Source organism: Abramis brama (assembly GCF_963993115.1).
Source record: "Abramis brama genome assembly, chromosome: 21".
NCBI classification, from domain to species: Eukaryota; Metazoa; Chordata; class Actinopteri; order Cypriniformes; family Leuciscidae; genus Abramis; species Abramis brama.
The window spans coordinates 10,679,707-10,696,646 of record NC_139983.1 but is presented as its reverse complement, the minus strand read 5'-3'; the positions used below and the strand labels follow the sequence as shown (position 1 = coordinate 10,696,646).

The 16,940-nt window shown below is 37.4% G+C and overlaps 1 protein-coding gene across 3 annotated transcripts in view; it reads right to left on the bottom strand.

Annotated features, from left to right (window-relative positions):
- The window catches only part of akap6 (A kinase (PRKA) anchor protein 6), a 167,155-nt gene that overhangs the window by 101,512 nt on the left and 48,703 nt on the right, over positions 1 to 16,940 (bottom strand). For all 3 annotated transcript variants that reach the window (XM_084096982.1, XM_084096983.1, XM_084096984.1), the window contains 2 exons: positions 16,502 to 16,624; positions 4,112 to 4,208 (listed from right to left, as the gene is read on the bottom strand). In XM_084096982.1, the coding sequence (XP_083953108.1) occupies positions 4,112 to 4,208; positions 16,502 to 16,624 (220 nt within the window). The remainder of the gene's footprint in view (positions 1 to 4,111; positions 4,209 to 16,501; positions 16,625 to 16,940) is intronic.

Genomic DNA, 16,940 nt, shown 5'->3' with positions numbered 1-16,940 from the left:
ATTTTTTTTATCCCAGTGCGCACTGTGTGAAAAAGCGAATACCACAATTCAATGAGTTTGACCTTCTATTTGCTTCTATTTTTGTGTGTGTGATAAATAAACTGGAGCTGATATCAGCCACTTTTTTTGCAGTCATCAAAAAAACTGCAAACACTTTTTATCATATACCAAATGTATCATCTGGCAAAAGACTAGCTTATTCTGATGAACTAAAAATTCTAAACTAAAAAAACTATTTATATACATAAATTAAACCACGTAAAAAAAATTTACCACTCCACTTCATGTTGTGCCTTAACTAATAAGAATATTGGATTAAGAATGTTGGATATGGATACAAATCATTGTAACCCATGGCCTCTTATCACTTACCGTCCTACTATCTATACACATACATTCTAAATATATGTGCACTAACGTTCAAAAGTTTGGGGTTGTGAGATTTTTTTAAAAATGTTTTTGAAATAAGTATTTTTATACTCAGCAAGGCTGAATTTATTTAATAAAAAAATACCGGAAAACAGTAACATTGTGAAATATATTATTACTGTTTATAATAACCTTTTTCTATTTAAATATATATATTAAACTGTAATTTATTCCTGTGATGCAAAGCTGAATTTTCAGCATCATTACTCCAGTCTTCAGTGTCACATGATCCTTCAGAAATCATCCTAATATGCTGACTTGCTGCTCAAGAAACATTTCTGATTAATATCAATGTTGAAAACAGTTGTGCTGCTTAATATTTTTGTGGAAACCGTGATACACGATTCTTTGATGAATAGAAAGTTCAAAAGAACAGCATTTATTTTATAAATATCTTACTGGGTAAAGATATTTCCACACAAAGTCGGGTTATTTTTTTAACTATTTATTTGGGAGATGATAACTGGATGCTAATCAATGAAATGCTTGCAACTTATTGAGATCATCTGACAACAATGCAAATCTTGATGCACACCGTTTCATATGCCATTTCAAATAGTAATATGCAGTAAACAATATGTACTGCACATTATCAAATCAAATCAAATCAAGTATATTTGTATAGCGCTTTTCACAATACAGATTGTATCAAAGCAGCTTCACAGTATTAAAATAAAATAATACAACAAAGTTTGTTTCTAGTGGAATTTATTGATTGATAGAATAAAATTAAATATCCCCAAAATATCCCCAACTGAGCAAGCCAAAGGCAACAGTGGCAAGGAACCGAAAAACTCCATCAAGTGACCTAATGGTGTCCTAAAACTCCATCAGGTGACCTAATGGAGAAAAAAAAACCTTGGGAGAACCCAGGCTCAGTCGGGGGCCAGTTCTCCTCTGGCATTTATGAACTAGAGGCCGGATTGTAGTTTGATTGTAGTTTATGCAGTTTGCTAGTATACCATTCTGAATACAGCCTGTTCCAGGCATATATGCACACCGCTAATGTCAGCCAATGGGCAGAACACCCACTTAAACCTACAGTGCAATGTTCCCGCCGTCCAGCCGGCCCGTCCCACACACACACATCCCCCTACAGTTGTTTTTAATGAGCCTTTAATGTGCTGTGATTTAACCATTTATCACGACTCGCCCCTTAATGATCCAACAGACGCACTTCGCTTTCTTTTTTCCCTCTTAAACTCAAACACATCACTAATAATAATGCTCATGGCATTATCATAATCACCACCATCATCTAAATCATTAAAACCAACCTCTGGTAAAAAATAAAATATTGAACAAGTTAAATGATAATATCTTCCTCTCCACTAATCAACAGATGGGGGGGGGGGGTTTGGGGGGGGGGTTTGGGGGGGGACAAGGCGTTTGATTTTCACGCCACTTGATGGTGGTGACCCGAGCCAGACCGCGAGTGTGTTTTTGCATCTGATGAGGACTTGGGCGTTGAGTTAATCCCTCAGTATTATGGGATGCTTCTATATTCAAAACCTATCATGTGTCCGCTGCGTCTTCACCGGCCACAATCAGCATCTCCGTCTGCAAACCCTATTTGTTCAAAGTAATTAAAAAGCATAAATTAAGATAAATGCGGCCGAGGCGGAAGTCGGGCTTCTGGAGTGTGACCCCGCATTGTGCCTGGATCAGGCCTCTCGTCGCAGCCGACGGCGTTCTGTGATGGAAGCTGCGACTCGTACCTGTGGAGTGATGCCCGTCCGCTGAGTTGCTAAGATACGAGACAATGATGGTCAAGGTGGGAAGTTGATAGGAGATTTGCTCCTAATCACAGAGCTGAAATTAAAGGGGAAAACAAGAGTTTCTTGCTCTTTTGAAATGAATATGTACTATGAGTGTATACTATTTAGACTCAAAATGAGAAGTAAAAAAGTTTATATTTTACATCTTTTCTAATTAAATTCAAACATTTTCATTAAGAATTATATCAGCATAACAATTTAAGTGGAAAGTCGACCTTGAAAATGTACATTAATCTAATAAAAGTCTTTGGTTTGTCATCTTTTGCTTTAATGACTGCAGCACTGAAGGTGAAATTCAAAACCTGATGTTCTCTGGGATGATTTGAGAATGATCCAAAGAGCATCTTGAGCTTTAATGGAAGAAAATCTGACCTTACGTTCAAAAAGTCACATGATCAATGACACTCATTTACAAGCATTTGATTAGTGACATAGAAATCGATTTTTTTATTTGGTTTTTCAAGATCCTAAAAATCCAACAAGATTTTCAATGTGATCTCAGAATTTTGTGTCACACTGTATGTTGCCTTCAAATAACCCAAAATATGGAAGTAGCAATGTATGATATATAACAAAACATTCATTAATTTACATTTACACTACCATTTAAAAGTTTGGGGTCAGTAAGTTTTAAATAATAATAATAATATTTCTAACAAGCAAGAGATTAATGCATATTGAAGTAAAGACATTTACTGTGTATATGTAAGACGGTTATAATATTACATTTATTCGATTTCTATTTCAAATAAATGCTGTTCTTTTAAACTTTCTATTCATCAAGATTCCTAAACAAAATTAGCATGATTTCCACAAAAATAATAAGCCGCACAACGTTTTTCAAAGTGCTGTCAAATCAATTAATCATGATTAATCACATTAACAAAAGTTTTTTGTTTGGTATATATATATATATATATATATATATATATATATATATACACAGTATATATATATATATATATATATATATAAACTAAAACTTTTATGTTAGATTGATTTGACAGCACTAGTTTTTTAGTCATAAGAAGATAATAAGAAATGTTTCTTGAGCACCAAATCAGCATATTAGAATGATTTCTGAAGGATCATGTGACACTGAAGACATTTTAAAGTGTATTAAAAAAGAAATCAGCTATTTCACATTGTAAGACTTCATAGTATTACTGTTTTACTGTATTTTTGATAAAATAAATGCAGCCTTTTGCTAAATGCTAAACTTTTGAACGATAATGTATGAACTGTAGAATATGGTCCCTTTAAAATCAAAATGTTTACTATTTACTTCACTAAATACACATTTCTGGTCCTAATGATCCAAATGAGGAAAAATGTATAGACTGGCCCCTTTAAGTAGATCCCTACGGAAGGTTGGGTTATTGTAAAGGTGCGAGAGAGCATGTTTGTGTTGGCAGGGAGCCGTTGTCATGCTGTGGCACCGCAGGACAGGACTGTCAGTGCATTATAAGGAACCGCTCCCGCCTCTGAGAACCATCTGCATATTTAATGGTAGCCGGCTTTACCCAGTGGAGACGAGACATACCAGCAGGGAGGTCAGCTGAGTGGATTTGTGCATTTGCCGAGCACTCGGTGAGACTCTTCAGGTGAATAATCACAGATATTGTAGAGGAACGAGTGACTGCAATGGCCTCTGACTCCTCGACTTGCTGTTCTTAATTCCCGCTCTCTTCATATACGGCTTTGGAAGTGCTCGGCTGGCCGCAGCACCTGCCTCTCCGCTTTATCCCAGAACTCAATTCAGCGGGCCGTGCGCCATTTGTAATGTATGTGAAAAGGCGTGCGCTCGGCGGTTCAGAAGCGGTTACTTGAGGATTTATAAATTCTGAAGGTCACTATGTTAATACAAACATTAATAATAAATGTGTGGCTCGGCAGAACTGTACCTGATTTGTGGGAGGTGATGAGTTCCAGGAGCTGCCGTCCCTTCTCCAGGAGACTGTCTTTCAGAGCGCTGTGACTGTCCACGTTGAGTTTGAAACTCTACACACACACATGAACACAAAAACGACATGTCAGCGCAGGGGAAATAATCTTGTTCTCCTCCTTCACAGTTTCTGTCCTCTTCAGATTTTCCTCTCATCTTCCATTACAACATCTTCACACACATATGCAGGAAGCCTTTATTGTTCAAAGGTTGCTCTTTCATAGCTCGAGAGAGTTAATGGGTAAATCTCATAAAAAAAAGAAACACCCAGGTCTCAATTCACTATAAAATTAAAAGAAAAAAAAAAAATAGATATTTTGCCTAAAGGACTTAAAGCCGGTTTCGGGAATATTAACTTTTTTCCGTTGTTTTCATGAAAATTAAGGACATTTTCCCCATTTAGACTCCTGAGCTATTAAAAGAGCAACCCATGAGCAATAAAATATTCATCAGGAATAAAACATAGAAGGAACAAAACTAGACAGCTCTGACATTAAAGACATTAAATAAGGAGCTAATATGATTTTAGATGTTAGATTTTTCTGCAAATAATAAAGTATACAGGGAATACATGAACAAGTATTTTAAAAAACAATAACTAACAAGCAAAAGATAAAAGTCTTCATTAACATTCATTTTTTCCCCTACATGATGCAGTGGAATGCATGTGAAATCAGTTTTAATAAATATTTTATTGTTCACAGGTTGCTCTTTCATAGTCTAAATACATTTGTCATTTTTGATTCATTTAAAAGTACAGATGGTCTCAAATCAAAAGTAAATAGTTCACATATAGTAATAGCATATATAGAGCTATTGAATGAACATGGATAGAGGCTCAGAATATTTGACCGGGAAAGAATTTGATGAGAACTAATTGATTTCATACTGAAGAGATCTTTTTACAAACTGAGAAGAATCAGGAAACTTCTAGAAAAAGTCCAATTAATCTCAATGCAACCTAGGAGAAACAACTGAGATATCAAGGAGATCTCATTTAGGATGTTTCTTTCCCACAGAACTCAACGGGACACAAGAAATCTGAGCCAACTCCTCGTCCGGTTTCATCCTTATGAAACAAACACTCATAAGTCACATTAAGTGCTTCAGCAAGAAAGTATATAATCTCCTGCTGCGCTGTCGACGCACAACCTTTAAACACCCTTCACACAATCCTTGATCTCAAATGAGCATTATTCATATATCCTCAGAGGAATGAAGCCCAAGTATTTGTCCGAGTCTATCCCACCATCCGTGCGCCACTGAATTATTAACAAACGACAGCCGTCCCTCTAATTCATCATCCGTGGCATAAACTAATATTCAAATGATGTTATAAAACTGAAGCCGTTTCTCCCACAGTGGTGCCCTCTAGAAAATGACCTCGGGACTGAGCAACAGCGTTCCAGTCTCTCTATTGTCTCTCCCACAATACAATGTGGCGCTCAGGATCCATCAGTCTGGTTTTCTCCAACTCTAAGTCATGTGTACATCTCTCAACAGGCTGCCCATTTACTCTGATGTCTCTATTTCAACGATAACTGTTTTTTTTCTCTCTAAACCCCCACCAAACACTCCTCCCCCCCTGCTCTCGTCCTCCAGTGGGTGCGGCAGAGGTTGGGAGAGAGAGAAAAAAACGTTCATGTTGATTGGTTTTGATAATACCCAGCACTCTCGAACGGAGGGCTCTCCAATTGCTAAGTGTAATCAAAGAGTAGAGAGCATTATCCTGTGTCCGCGAGGAAGAAGGGGGTGGTGAGGGATGTGCTTTTGAAGATGTGCGGAGGGGCGACGGGTGGGAACGAGGGGGGCGGTGGGCCGTGCTCCCACGGGGGGCCCGCGGTTGAGGCGCCTAGAGCCATCCTCACCTTCGATTCTCATCTCCTCAGATCTCCCTCTGCCCTGTTTCACGCCATTACCGAGCGTTCTGATCTGACCAGCGCCACGGAGGGCAGCGGGAGCCGCCAAGGCCCGTTTTCACCTTCAGCTGTCTGACGTCCGGGCCTGTCTGCGTGACAGCAAACCTGACAGAAAGATGCAACAACTTGAATACACGGGATCTGTTCCGTAAAGTGTATCCATTCTGTCCTGCTGTCACAAACGTCCGTTCAAACATGCAGTCTAGCATACTCTTACTAATTGTGCAGTATGGATACTGTAAGGACAATTTTCTATCTGAAAAGGATGACTATGTTTTTCCAAATGTGTAGTGTACAGCACACCGTGTGGAATATTATATGCATTTACATTTATGCGTTTGGCAGACGCTTTTATCCAAAGCGACTTGCATTGCATTTCAAGAAACACATTTCACAGTTCTTGCTTTCCCTGGGAATCGAACCCATGACCTTGGCGTTGCAAGCGCCAATGCTCTACTGTTTGAGCTACAGGAAGGCTATGCCATGATTCAATAATAAGAATAAAACATGTCTTACTTCTAACTTAAGAATACACTACCGATCAAAAGTTTGGAATAATTAAGTTATGTATTTGAAAGAACACTCGTATGCTCACTAACGCTGCATTTATTTGATCAAAAATACAGTAAAAACAGTAATATTGTGAAAAATTATTATAGTAGCTACGTTTACATGGACACCTTTTGGTTCAATCGGAATGAAATCAATACGATTGATGAATCCGAACACGGTGTTTACATGAACGATAAATAAAGTAATCGGGTTGATGTGCGCGTTTATATGTCACAAGTTTCAAATCAGAATAGATTTTTTGACATGCGCACACTGCACAAATATACAGACTTTCACGCTGTTCGCGCATAACTATTCTCCTCTATTGGTTCTAATTTGGTTTAAACAGCAGACGTAATATTAATCCGTCTCTGGTCATGATTTGGAGACAATGAGCATATTAACCGTTTTGCCGTGCTGCTTATATTTATCACGCAGTAAAAATGCCTCTCCCCGCGGCCAAAACCAGTCGTCTGTGGATGAGAATCTAAAACAAGGACTGGTGGGACGTTGTCCTGCTTCACTTCACAGACGCTGAGTGAAATGAGAATTTTAGAATGACGGGACACTTATTTATATGACACTTTATTCAACAGGGAGACGCTCGTTCCGCGCATCATACGTCATTACGCTATTTAACGTCATTGCACATGCGCAGTCCTTTCAGTTTAGGTTTTCAATCCGATCAAGTGTTTACATGTTCTCTCGAACGGATTACAAAAGGAATAAACCACCCCTTTCAATCCGATCGAAATTTCATTCGGATCGAGCTCAATCGGATCGATTAAGGTGTTTACATGAAGGTTATTTAGTCCGATTAAGCTGTCAATCCGATTATAAGTGTCCATAAGCTAATGTCAAATAAGTATTTTCTATTTGAATATATTGTAAAATGTAATTTATTCCTGTGATGACACAGGTGAATTTCTTGCATCGTTACTCTAGTCTTCAGTGTCACATGATCCTTCAGAAATCATTCTAATAATTTGTTACATTTATATAGTGCTTATTCTGGGTACTCAAAGTGCTTTACATAAGGAAGGGGGGAATCTCCTCAACCACAACCAATGTGCAGCATCCACCTGGATGATGCGACGGCAGCCATATTGCGCCAGAACGCCCACCACACACCAGCTTACTGGTGGAGAGGAGACAGTGATAGAGCCAATGAGCAAATTTGGCCAGGATCGGCATCCTGGCCAAATTTGCTCATTGGCTCTATCACTGTCTTTTTCGAAACACATTTTGGGATTTTTAATGACCACAGAGAGTCAGGACCTCGGTTTAACGTCTCATCTGAATATTAGAATGTCATTCTAATATTTTAAATCTTTTGACCGGTAATGTAAAGTTAAGAATTTTCTTATCTTTTTAGTTAAGATTGTTCTAAAGACAAAACTTAGTTATGATATCTGAACTAAAATTAACAATTATTTTGGCATTTTGTGTAAAAATATAGTTGCAGTCCAGCAAAATAATGATTTGTCACCGTGGAAATGTAAGGTCAAAAAGAGTCCACTGCATTGTGGCATACATTATAGTAATCCGTGCAGTGCGCTCTGGTTGTATGCTGCACATTTCGGCAGATGTAAGCAGGTCCCCTGGGGATTCTGTGCATCCAGAAAATGCCTACTATGAACAGTATACATACTAAATCCTGCAGTAATAGTATGGTAGCATGCTATTCCAAACAGTGCCTTACAAAAATTGCATATATAAAATCGTTGTATGTGAAAATAGTATGCAGTACATATTACATAAATGTTAACCCTGTAAATGCTTGCTTTATTAAGGTTTGTTCGTAAGCATAAAAGTAGCTGTAACCAAGCGTCGTATTTGTTTGACCACATGGTTGCACCCATATTGTTTTATGGATCTGAGATATGGGGCTTTAAGCCAGTGGAGTGTATTGAGAATGTTCAGTTATCCTTCTGTAAAAAAACTCCTGTGTATCAATACAGGTGTGAGCAAATTAGCAGTTTTGGGCGATCTGGGTAGATCTGCATTGTCTACTACCTAAAAGGTGTATCATGTATTGGATAAAATGAGTGTCCATGTCTAATTATCGTTATCCAAGAATGTTATAATATGCTTTTTCAGTTAGATGAAGTAGGTAGAAAAACATGGGTTTCCGGCATTCAAGTTCTATTGTATTTCTATGGTTTCTCTAGTGCCTTTGAGGCTCAAAGTATAGGTGATATAAGAACATTCACATCTATTCTGAATCAACGATTGAGAGAAAAACACAAAATGCATGGTACACATCAGTTTTAGAAAATAAGAAGTTGAATATATATTCACAATGCAAGTCCTTGGTGGTACAGGAGAGCTACATTGCATTTATACATAACATACAACTGGTACGATCTCTGTTCTTGTTTAGATGCTCAGGGCACTGTTTAGCTATAGAAACAGGTAGATGGAACAATATACCAATGACAGAGAGAATCTGTAATTATTGTAATCTAACTAATAACTCTGTGATTGAAGACGAGAAGCGTTTCTTGTATTTCTTGTATAATTGTGCTTTGTGCATGGATCTGCGTACAAAATATTTGGGTGATCTCACACTTGTTGGTGATGTTTGTAATTGATATGTCACAGGTTGGTGCAGTGGCACAAAAAGTGGATATGCGCTATATGCGGCGCATAGGGACGCAGCACCAGCGGGGCGCCAAAGCGATGGTAATTTAATTTATACGTAGCTGCTGTTGTGCGTTTCTAAATAATTTCTGCATTTCCTCAATGTTATATAACTTTTTAGAGGACTAACAGGCTAGAGTAAGATATTCATAAGATTCCATCATAGAATTTTGACATAGAGAGAGGGGGGGGGGGTAATATCGCGAGCAGGCGGGGGCGCCGTGAGCGCTGAGCGAGCAGGTACGAGTCGAAAAAGATGGATAAAGCAAAAAAGCTGTCGGGACTAAAAATAGAAAAAGAAAGAGGGAAAAGGAGATGGCATGTCAACTGATGTGCCAACAGCTAAATAAGTGGATGGTCAAAGGCAACAGGTAGGATTTAAAGTGTGACGTCCACGCATGTAAGCTAGAGATTCCCGGTGGGCCGACGTGCTTTTTGGGCCGATACATTTAATAGGCTTTTTTTTTTGTCTTTGTCTTAACGGCCCATAAAACTCGTACATCAGCGGCCCATTCGTTTTGTTTTGTTTTATTGGCGGCGCTGGGTTAGTGCCGTTGTAATGCATTGGTAAAAAAAAAATTAAAATAAGTCAGCGTTAGTTTTTTTTTTTTTTTGACATTTTTCATTAAACACGTAGATCAGCGGCCCATTGGTTATTTTCTTGATTGACACTGGGCTGGCCCAATCACATCTTTAATGTGAAGTATTGAAATTAGTACAAAACTAATTATGAAAGTTTCCTTTATTTTTTAGTGCATTTGTTTTACAATATATGGCTATTACTATCATGGAATTAATATTATAACTATTATTATGTTGTAGTGTAATGTAGACAGACACTGTTACTAAAAAAGGTTTGAATTTTTCTTTGTTTAATTTGCACACTGAATATGGGTTATAGCTTTTAATTTTAACTCTCAAAGTACACCAGATTGATGAATTCAACATTAAAAAGCACAAAAGTGTATTCATCACTGTGAAGTATAGTTCAATTTTATTAATAAATGACAATTTTGTACTTATGTCATACCCTGCAGCAACAATGTAGTTGCGCCCCTGGGTTGGTGAGTCGAAGCATGCATGGAGATTGGCAGTGTATATATATCATGGAATGAAGAAAAGAGCATCTGTCATGCTATTGAGACTTTGTGGAACTATGGGCAGAAAGGCCATGTATTCCTGAAATAAATTTGATTGATTGAACCCTGTAAAGCCTGACATATGAAATAATAGTAAGAAAAAATATATTGTTTATATTTTAATAAAAAATCTGAGAAAAGTTTTTTTTTGTTGAGTATCATATTTGACACATCAAGAGTTTATGTACTATGATATCGGAGAATATGAAGCTCATACTCGAGGAGAAAAATATATATATATATTCAGAGGCCTAAAACAGATAAAAAAAATAAGGAATCTGGTCCAGCTGCTGATATTTCTATGGCAAAAAAGTAAGATGCACTTTCGACTTTACAACTTTGCAGAGCTTTTTCACAGACAGCTATATTACACACTGCATGAATGGGAATATTCAAAAAACATAATAGGGGCACTTTAATCATGTTGATTATTTCGAGATCTTAAAAATGTGCGTATCAAATATAACACATTAGGTTTATAGGATTAAGAAGGCGGTAGACTAAACAAACAGTCCGATTTTCAGAATAATATCTGAAAGCATTAATCATATACAGACAAGCCCTAAGTTTAGTGACTCAGAAAGCACAAAAATAGCCGTCATACATACTAAGCGGATGGTCTGGTGTCTGAGACAGTCTAAGGCTGGAGCGAGAGGGCCGAGTCTCTCTCTCAACTTTGTGCCATCGGAAAGCGCGAGCGGGACGAGACGGGTGATGGATCAGCAAGTGAGAGAATTTATCACTCATGACAGACACGAGAGAAAGTGAGGAGAGCTTATTTATGACTTCGGATACAGGCTGAAATTGATATCCTTTACAGAGCTAAACGCCTTTAAAATGAGTAAACAAACTGAAGGGAAAAAAGGCTGAATAAACAGATATCCATCACTGATTTATGCTACGACAAAATGCTCTGTAATATCAATATTTGGTGCACATGGTAAGGACACTCTTATACTGTATTCGACGGCATAAAAAGCGAGCAGTAATAATCCCATCAGCTATAACTGAGGCGATATCAATATCACATGATCTAATTGAGAGACTCTTTTTTATCAATTCGTGCAGCTCCAATTCATGTCATGTTTTATGAAATGAGGATATAGGAGAAGTAAAATGTATTGTTACGAACACCTCAACAACTGTAAGATAAAAAATATTCCCGTCAAGTTTCAAGGTGTGAAAAATGTTCTTAAATCCATTTCATCATCACCTTTACCTTGAAAACCCTGACTCGAAGAGAAAATCCAAAGTGTTCATGAATGAAACCTCACAGTTAGAGCGAACAAAGCCAAAACCTGCATTTTAAGTTGATTTCTAAAGCAGGTGTGGGTTTTGTTTGCCATTACGGTACAAATGTGTGTTGCATTTAAGCGTGAGGTGATACGTGCTTTGTTCTGCTAGCTCGACGTGTGATATGTCTTTGTGTGTTTGTGTGAGAGCAGATAGACGGGACTCTGAGCTGAAGCGCCCCGGCTAGGTTCAGACATGAGGGCAGACAGGTTATCGCGTACTTGACATCAATAGATGTGCCACAGCAACCAGTGGAACCAAAACCTCCCCCTGTCCTAATCCCCAAATCAGAGAGAGAAAGAGAAGGTGCTAGCCCAGGAGGTGTCTAGAGACAGATTGGGGTTTGTGATGTGCAGGTTTGAAGGAAGTTATGAATTATGGGATTTTTGGGGGGTAAACTGTCTTTTATTTATTTCAAATAAATGCTGTTCTTTTGAACTTTCTATTCATCAAATAATCCTGATTTTTTTTTTTTTTTTTTACACAACTGTTGATAATAATACTAAATGTTTCTTGAGCATCAAATCATCATATTAGAATGATTTCTGAAGGATCATGTGACACTGAAGACTGGAGTAATGATGCTGAAAATTCAGCTTTACCTACACAGAAATCAATTGCATTTTAAAATATATTCAAATAGAAAACAGTTATTTTAAAGAGGTGGTTGATTATGATTTCATTTTTCAAACTTTAGTTAGTGTGTAATGTTGCTGTTTGAGCATAAACAACATCTGCCAAGTCACGACGCTCAAAGTTCAAGGCAAAGGGAGATATTTTCTTCTAAAGAATTCACTTTTTAAGGACTTCAACAAATGGCTGGTTGGGACTACACAATATTCCTCCAGGGTTAGTGACATCACCAACCCTAAAATTTACATAAACCCCGCCCCTGGGAACGCGATTTATAGATTTTTAATGACAGAATATGCTAATCAATGACTAGAAGATAACTACACATAAGCTACATAAATTCATCAACTAACCATTCAGAAATGTTGTCTACATGTTGTGGACTCATGACTTGAGTCTCTACATCATTGTCCGACTCCGGTTTGAACATAAAAGGCTAAAAGTTGTTGAAATTTTCAGTGCATGTCTGTGTGAGGTAAAAGGACACAAGCTGTTGAAGCTCCGCCCTCTCTGCTGGGAGCAGCAGCTCATTTGCATTTAAAGGGACAGACACAAAAACGGTGCGTTTTTGACAATTTTAACATGCTATATAAAAATATCTGTTGGGTATTTTGAGCTAAAACTTCACATACACACTCTGCGGACACCAGAGACTTATTTAACATCTTGTGAAAATGGCATCATACCACCCCTTTAAATTGTAAAGTATATTACTGTTTTTGCTGTATTTTTGATCAAATAAATGAAGCCTTGGTGAGCAGAAGAGACTTCTTTTAAAACATTAAAAAATCTTACCGTTCTAATAATTTTGGCCACCACTGTGTATATATATACATACATACATACATATATATATATATATTCTTTTTTTAATCTTTTTTTTTAATTATTATTTAGTTACATATAGTACACACATACGCACAGACAGGCCACTTAATACTTCGTCGAACCTTTATAACACATTGAACCTTGAAGCAGATGGGCTCCAGCAGCAGAAGACACACCAGGTGTCACTCCTGGCAGCTGAGAACAGGAAACTGAGGCTACAATTCACACGGGCTCACCAAAATTGGTCAGAAGATTGGAAAAACATTGCCTAGTCTGACGAGTCTCGATTTCTGATGTGACATTCAGATGATAGGACAGAATTTGGCTTAAACAACATGAAAGCATGGATCCACCCTGACTGTATCAATGGTTCAGGCTGCTGGTGGTGTAATGGTGTCAGGGATACTTTCTTGGCACACTTTGGGCACCGTTTAAACTCAACAGCCTACCTGAGTATTGTTGCTGACCATGTCCATCCCTTTATGACCACAGTGTCTCATCTTCTGAGGGCTACTTCCAGCAGGATAACGTGACATGTCACAAAGCTCAAATCATCTCAAACTGGTTTCTTGAACATGACAATGAGCTCACTAAACTCAAGTGGCCTCCACATTCACCAGATCTCAATCCAATAAAGCACCTTTGGGATGCGGTGGAACGGGAGATTCGCATCATGGATGTGCAGCCGACAAATCATGTCAATATGGATCAAAATCCATACTGAAGGAATGTTTCCAGCAACTTGTTGAATCTATGCCACCAAGAATTAAGGCAGTTCTGAAGGCAAAACGAGGTCCAACCAGGTACTAGCACAGTGTACCTAATAAAGTTTTTTAATGTAAAATATTTCTTCAAAAATGAAATTTTATGTCATATTGTAATAATCATAAATGTTTTCCATTTCAAGACCAAATGCTTATTTAAGAGCAATACTGATTGATGATAGTATGTTGAAAGTAGTATGCTGAAGATATCCAGATGGTGACCATCTCTGGTGCATTTTTGAAGTTTATGGATATTTTTTGAATAACACCCCCTTGCGCTACGAAAGAAGAAGAGTGGTTTGCTTGCCACCAAGCTGGTGGTTTGATGGTTTTAAAGGGGTTTTGAGCAATTGAGTCAGAAGGTCAGGGTGGAAAACAAGCTAAAACATCTTAAACCAGTTAAGACCAGCAAACTACCTTAGGCTAGTTCAATTTTTTTATCTTTCAATTTTTTGGAGAACGCAAGGCTGAAGCTGCAGTTTTTAAAATGCTTAAGCACTTAAGTAATAAAGTAATTAATTTATCTAAATCAGTGCATCAATTCGTGGTCTGTTTTCCTGCAAGTGAAAGACCATACATTTAAAAATTTCTACAAAATTGTTGTGTATACTAGCACATAAATGACCTCTAAAATGACAATGACTAATAGACATGGTGTAACAGCCACAAAACCCCAATTAAATCTTCAAAGGTTTTTCCAAGTGTTTCATTAAGCTTTTTAAACACTGTCCACTCAGTTCAAATCTATCTGAGGACGTCACCCAATTTAACTGTGTGGTTTATGTACTAACTGATGTATAAAGAATGTCTTTAATGTTTGTGTGCATGTTGGAAAGCAGGAGCACAACTCACTATCTGTGTGACTGGGGGCCCTTGTTTCTGCGTCTCATTTGTCAATGGAGGCCGGTGTGCGTGTGTGTGTGTGTGTGTGTGTGTGTGTGTGTGTGTGTGTGTGTGTGTGTGTGTGTGTGTGTGTGTGTGTGTGTGTGTGTGTGTGTGTGTGTGTGTGTGTGTTTGTGTGTGGTTAATGTGATTCAGAGACCTGGATCCGCCACCCAGTGCAATCAATAGCGGTTTCATTTCACAATCTCTCAATGCCTTATAAAGAAAGCCCACTCCTTTTCTCTCTCTCTCTCTCTCCTTCTCTTCCTACCCTGCAACAGCCAACCTCCTCCTTACGGCTCTCCCGTGGGTACCGGAAAGATCCGTGCTCACAGACACACACATATATGCGCACGGACACAAACACACACGCGCTCCCCACCTGCCAGCTGGACTTAATGCCCAGACATTAAACCTGTGAGCACATCCTGCAAGCCCCAAACGCTGGATGAGAGACAGCAAGTGTGTGACCCCGCTCTCTAAATCAATAAAAATTGGTGAAGCCTCTCACTATAAAACACAATGTGATATTCCTCCTGCAGTACAGATGGGCTGGTCACACAGACAGACTGATAAACAAACAGTGTAGCTGGTGCACACGATACGCTTCTGGTACGGGTTTCACATTGCCATTGGAAAGACAACCCATAAATCAAATCTCTTCAATATCTCAATTAGTTCTCCAAGACAGTAATGAGATTTAACGGAGCACAAAAAAAGAATCAACTCTCTGCTTCTCAGATGTTCTCCCAGAAAAAAAAAAAGAAAAGAAAAAAAAGTTTCAGAGGAAATCTCAGCTAATGGTCAATGGCCAATACAATGTCAACATACAGTATAATATAATATAATATAATATAATATAATATAATATAATATAACAATGTAACGTAATATAACATATTATAATATACTATATATATAATATAATACATATTTATTAACACATGTACATTTATAATTTACTTTTGGTAATATAATATAATATAATATAACAATGTAACGTAATATAACATAATATAATATAATATAATATAATATAATATAATATAATATAATGTTAAATTATTTAAATATAATATATAATAAAATATATGAAAGTTAAATTATACATTAATAAATAAATACATGTGCATTTATAATTGATATAATTTTATTCCCAATTTTACCATTTTATTTAAAATAATATAAAAGTTAGATTTGTATTTTATACACACATACATGCACATATATATGAAATATTTGTACTGTCATTTTACAGAAATGTACAATAAATGATTTTTCCGTTCATTCATTAAAAGTCCTCTTTTCAAAAGTAAATGTAGATATTTTACTACATATAAATACAATTCAACACCAAATGATCTGAGCTGATATATACTTTCCTTTAATAGCTCTAAAATCTTTTTCACGTCAGTTGTATGTCAAAAGTTTACTCTTTTTTCATTTCTCCTAAAGAATTTTAGGATAAACATCTGAGATAAAGTTGATACTTAAATTAAGCACGACTGAGAGACATGATGAAACTATGAAAGAGCAATAGTGAGTAAAACATCAACATCTAGGATTACAAGATAAAAATTCAGTAGAATAAAAATAAATGCAGTGTGATCACTAGTGGAAAATGTCTGACCATGTGTCCATTTGTTAACATATGTGAGCTTTAACACACTGAAAGACTGATTAGACATTTACTCACAAGGTGAGTTTCCAGGTAGAGTTTGAGGCTGTCGATATCAGCTCTGGGTGGCGTCCAGTTGTCAGTGGTTTCTAGAGCGTCTCTCAGCCAACAGATGAACTCATCCAGTTTGCTGACAAAACCCTGCAAGAGCAAACACACAACACACAGGCACATCAGATTGTTCTGACATCAAATGTCTCGAAATATAACAATCCAAACCAACCAAACAACATGTGTTACACACCACAACACAACAAATAGGACTTCAGAAAAAGAAAGTGTTTTGATAAGGTTTGATAAGCTGATGAAAGTTTCGGAGTGAGGGTTTGCATGTGTCACAGTAGCTGCCCTTCATGAGCCTCTATGGCGTTTTCAATGAGAGCAGGTTCAATGTGCACGGTGTGTAAATACTGCCATCTGCTGGACAAACGAACAACTATACAGACTCCGACTGCTG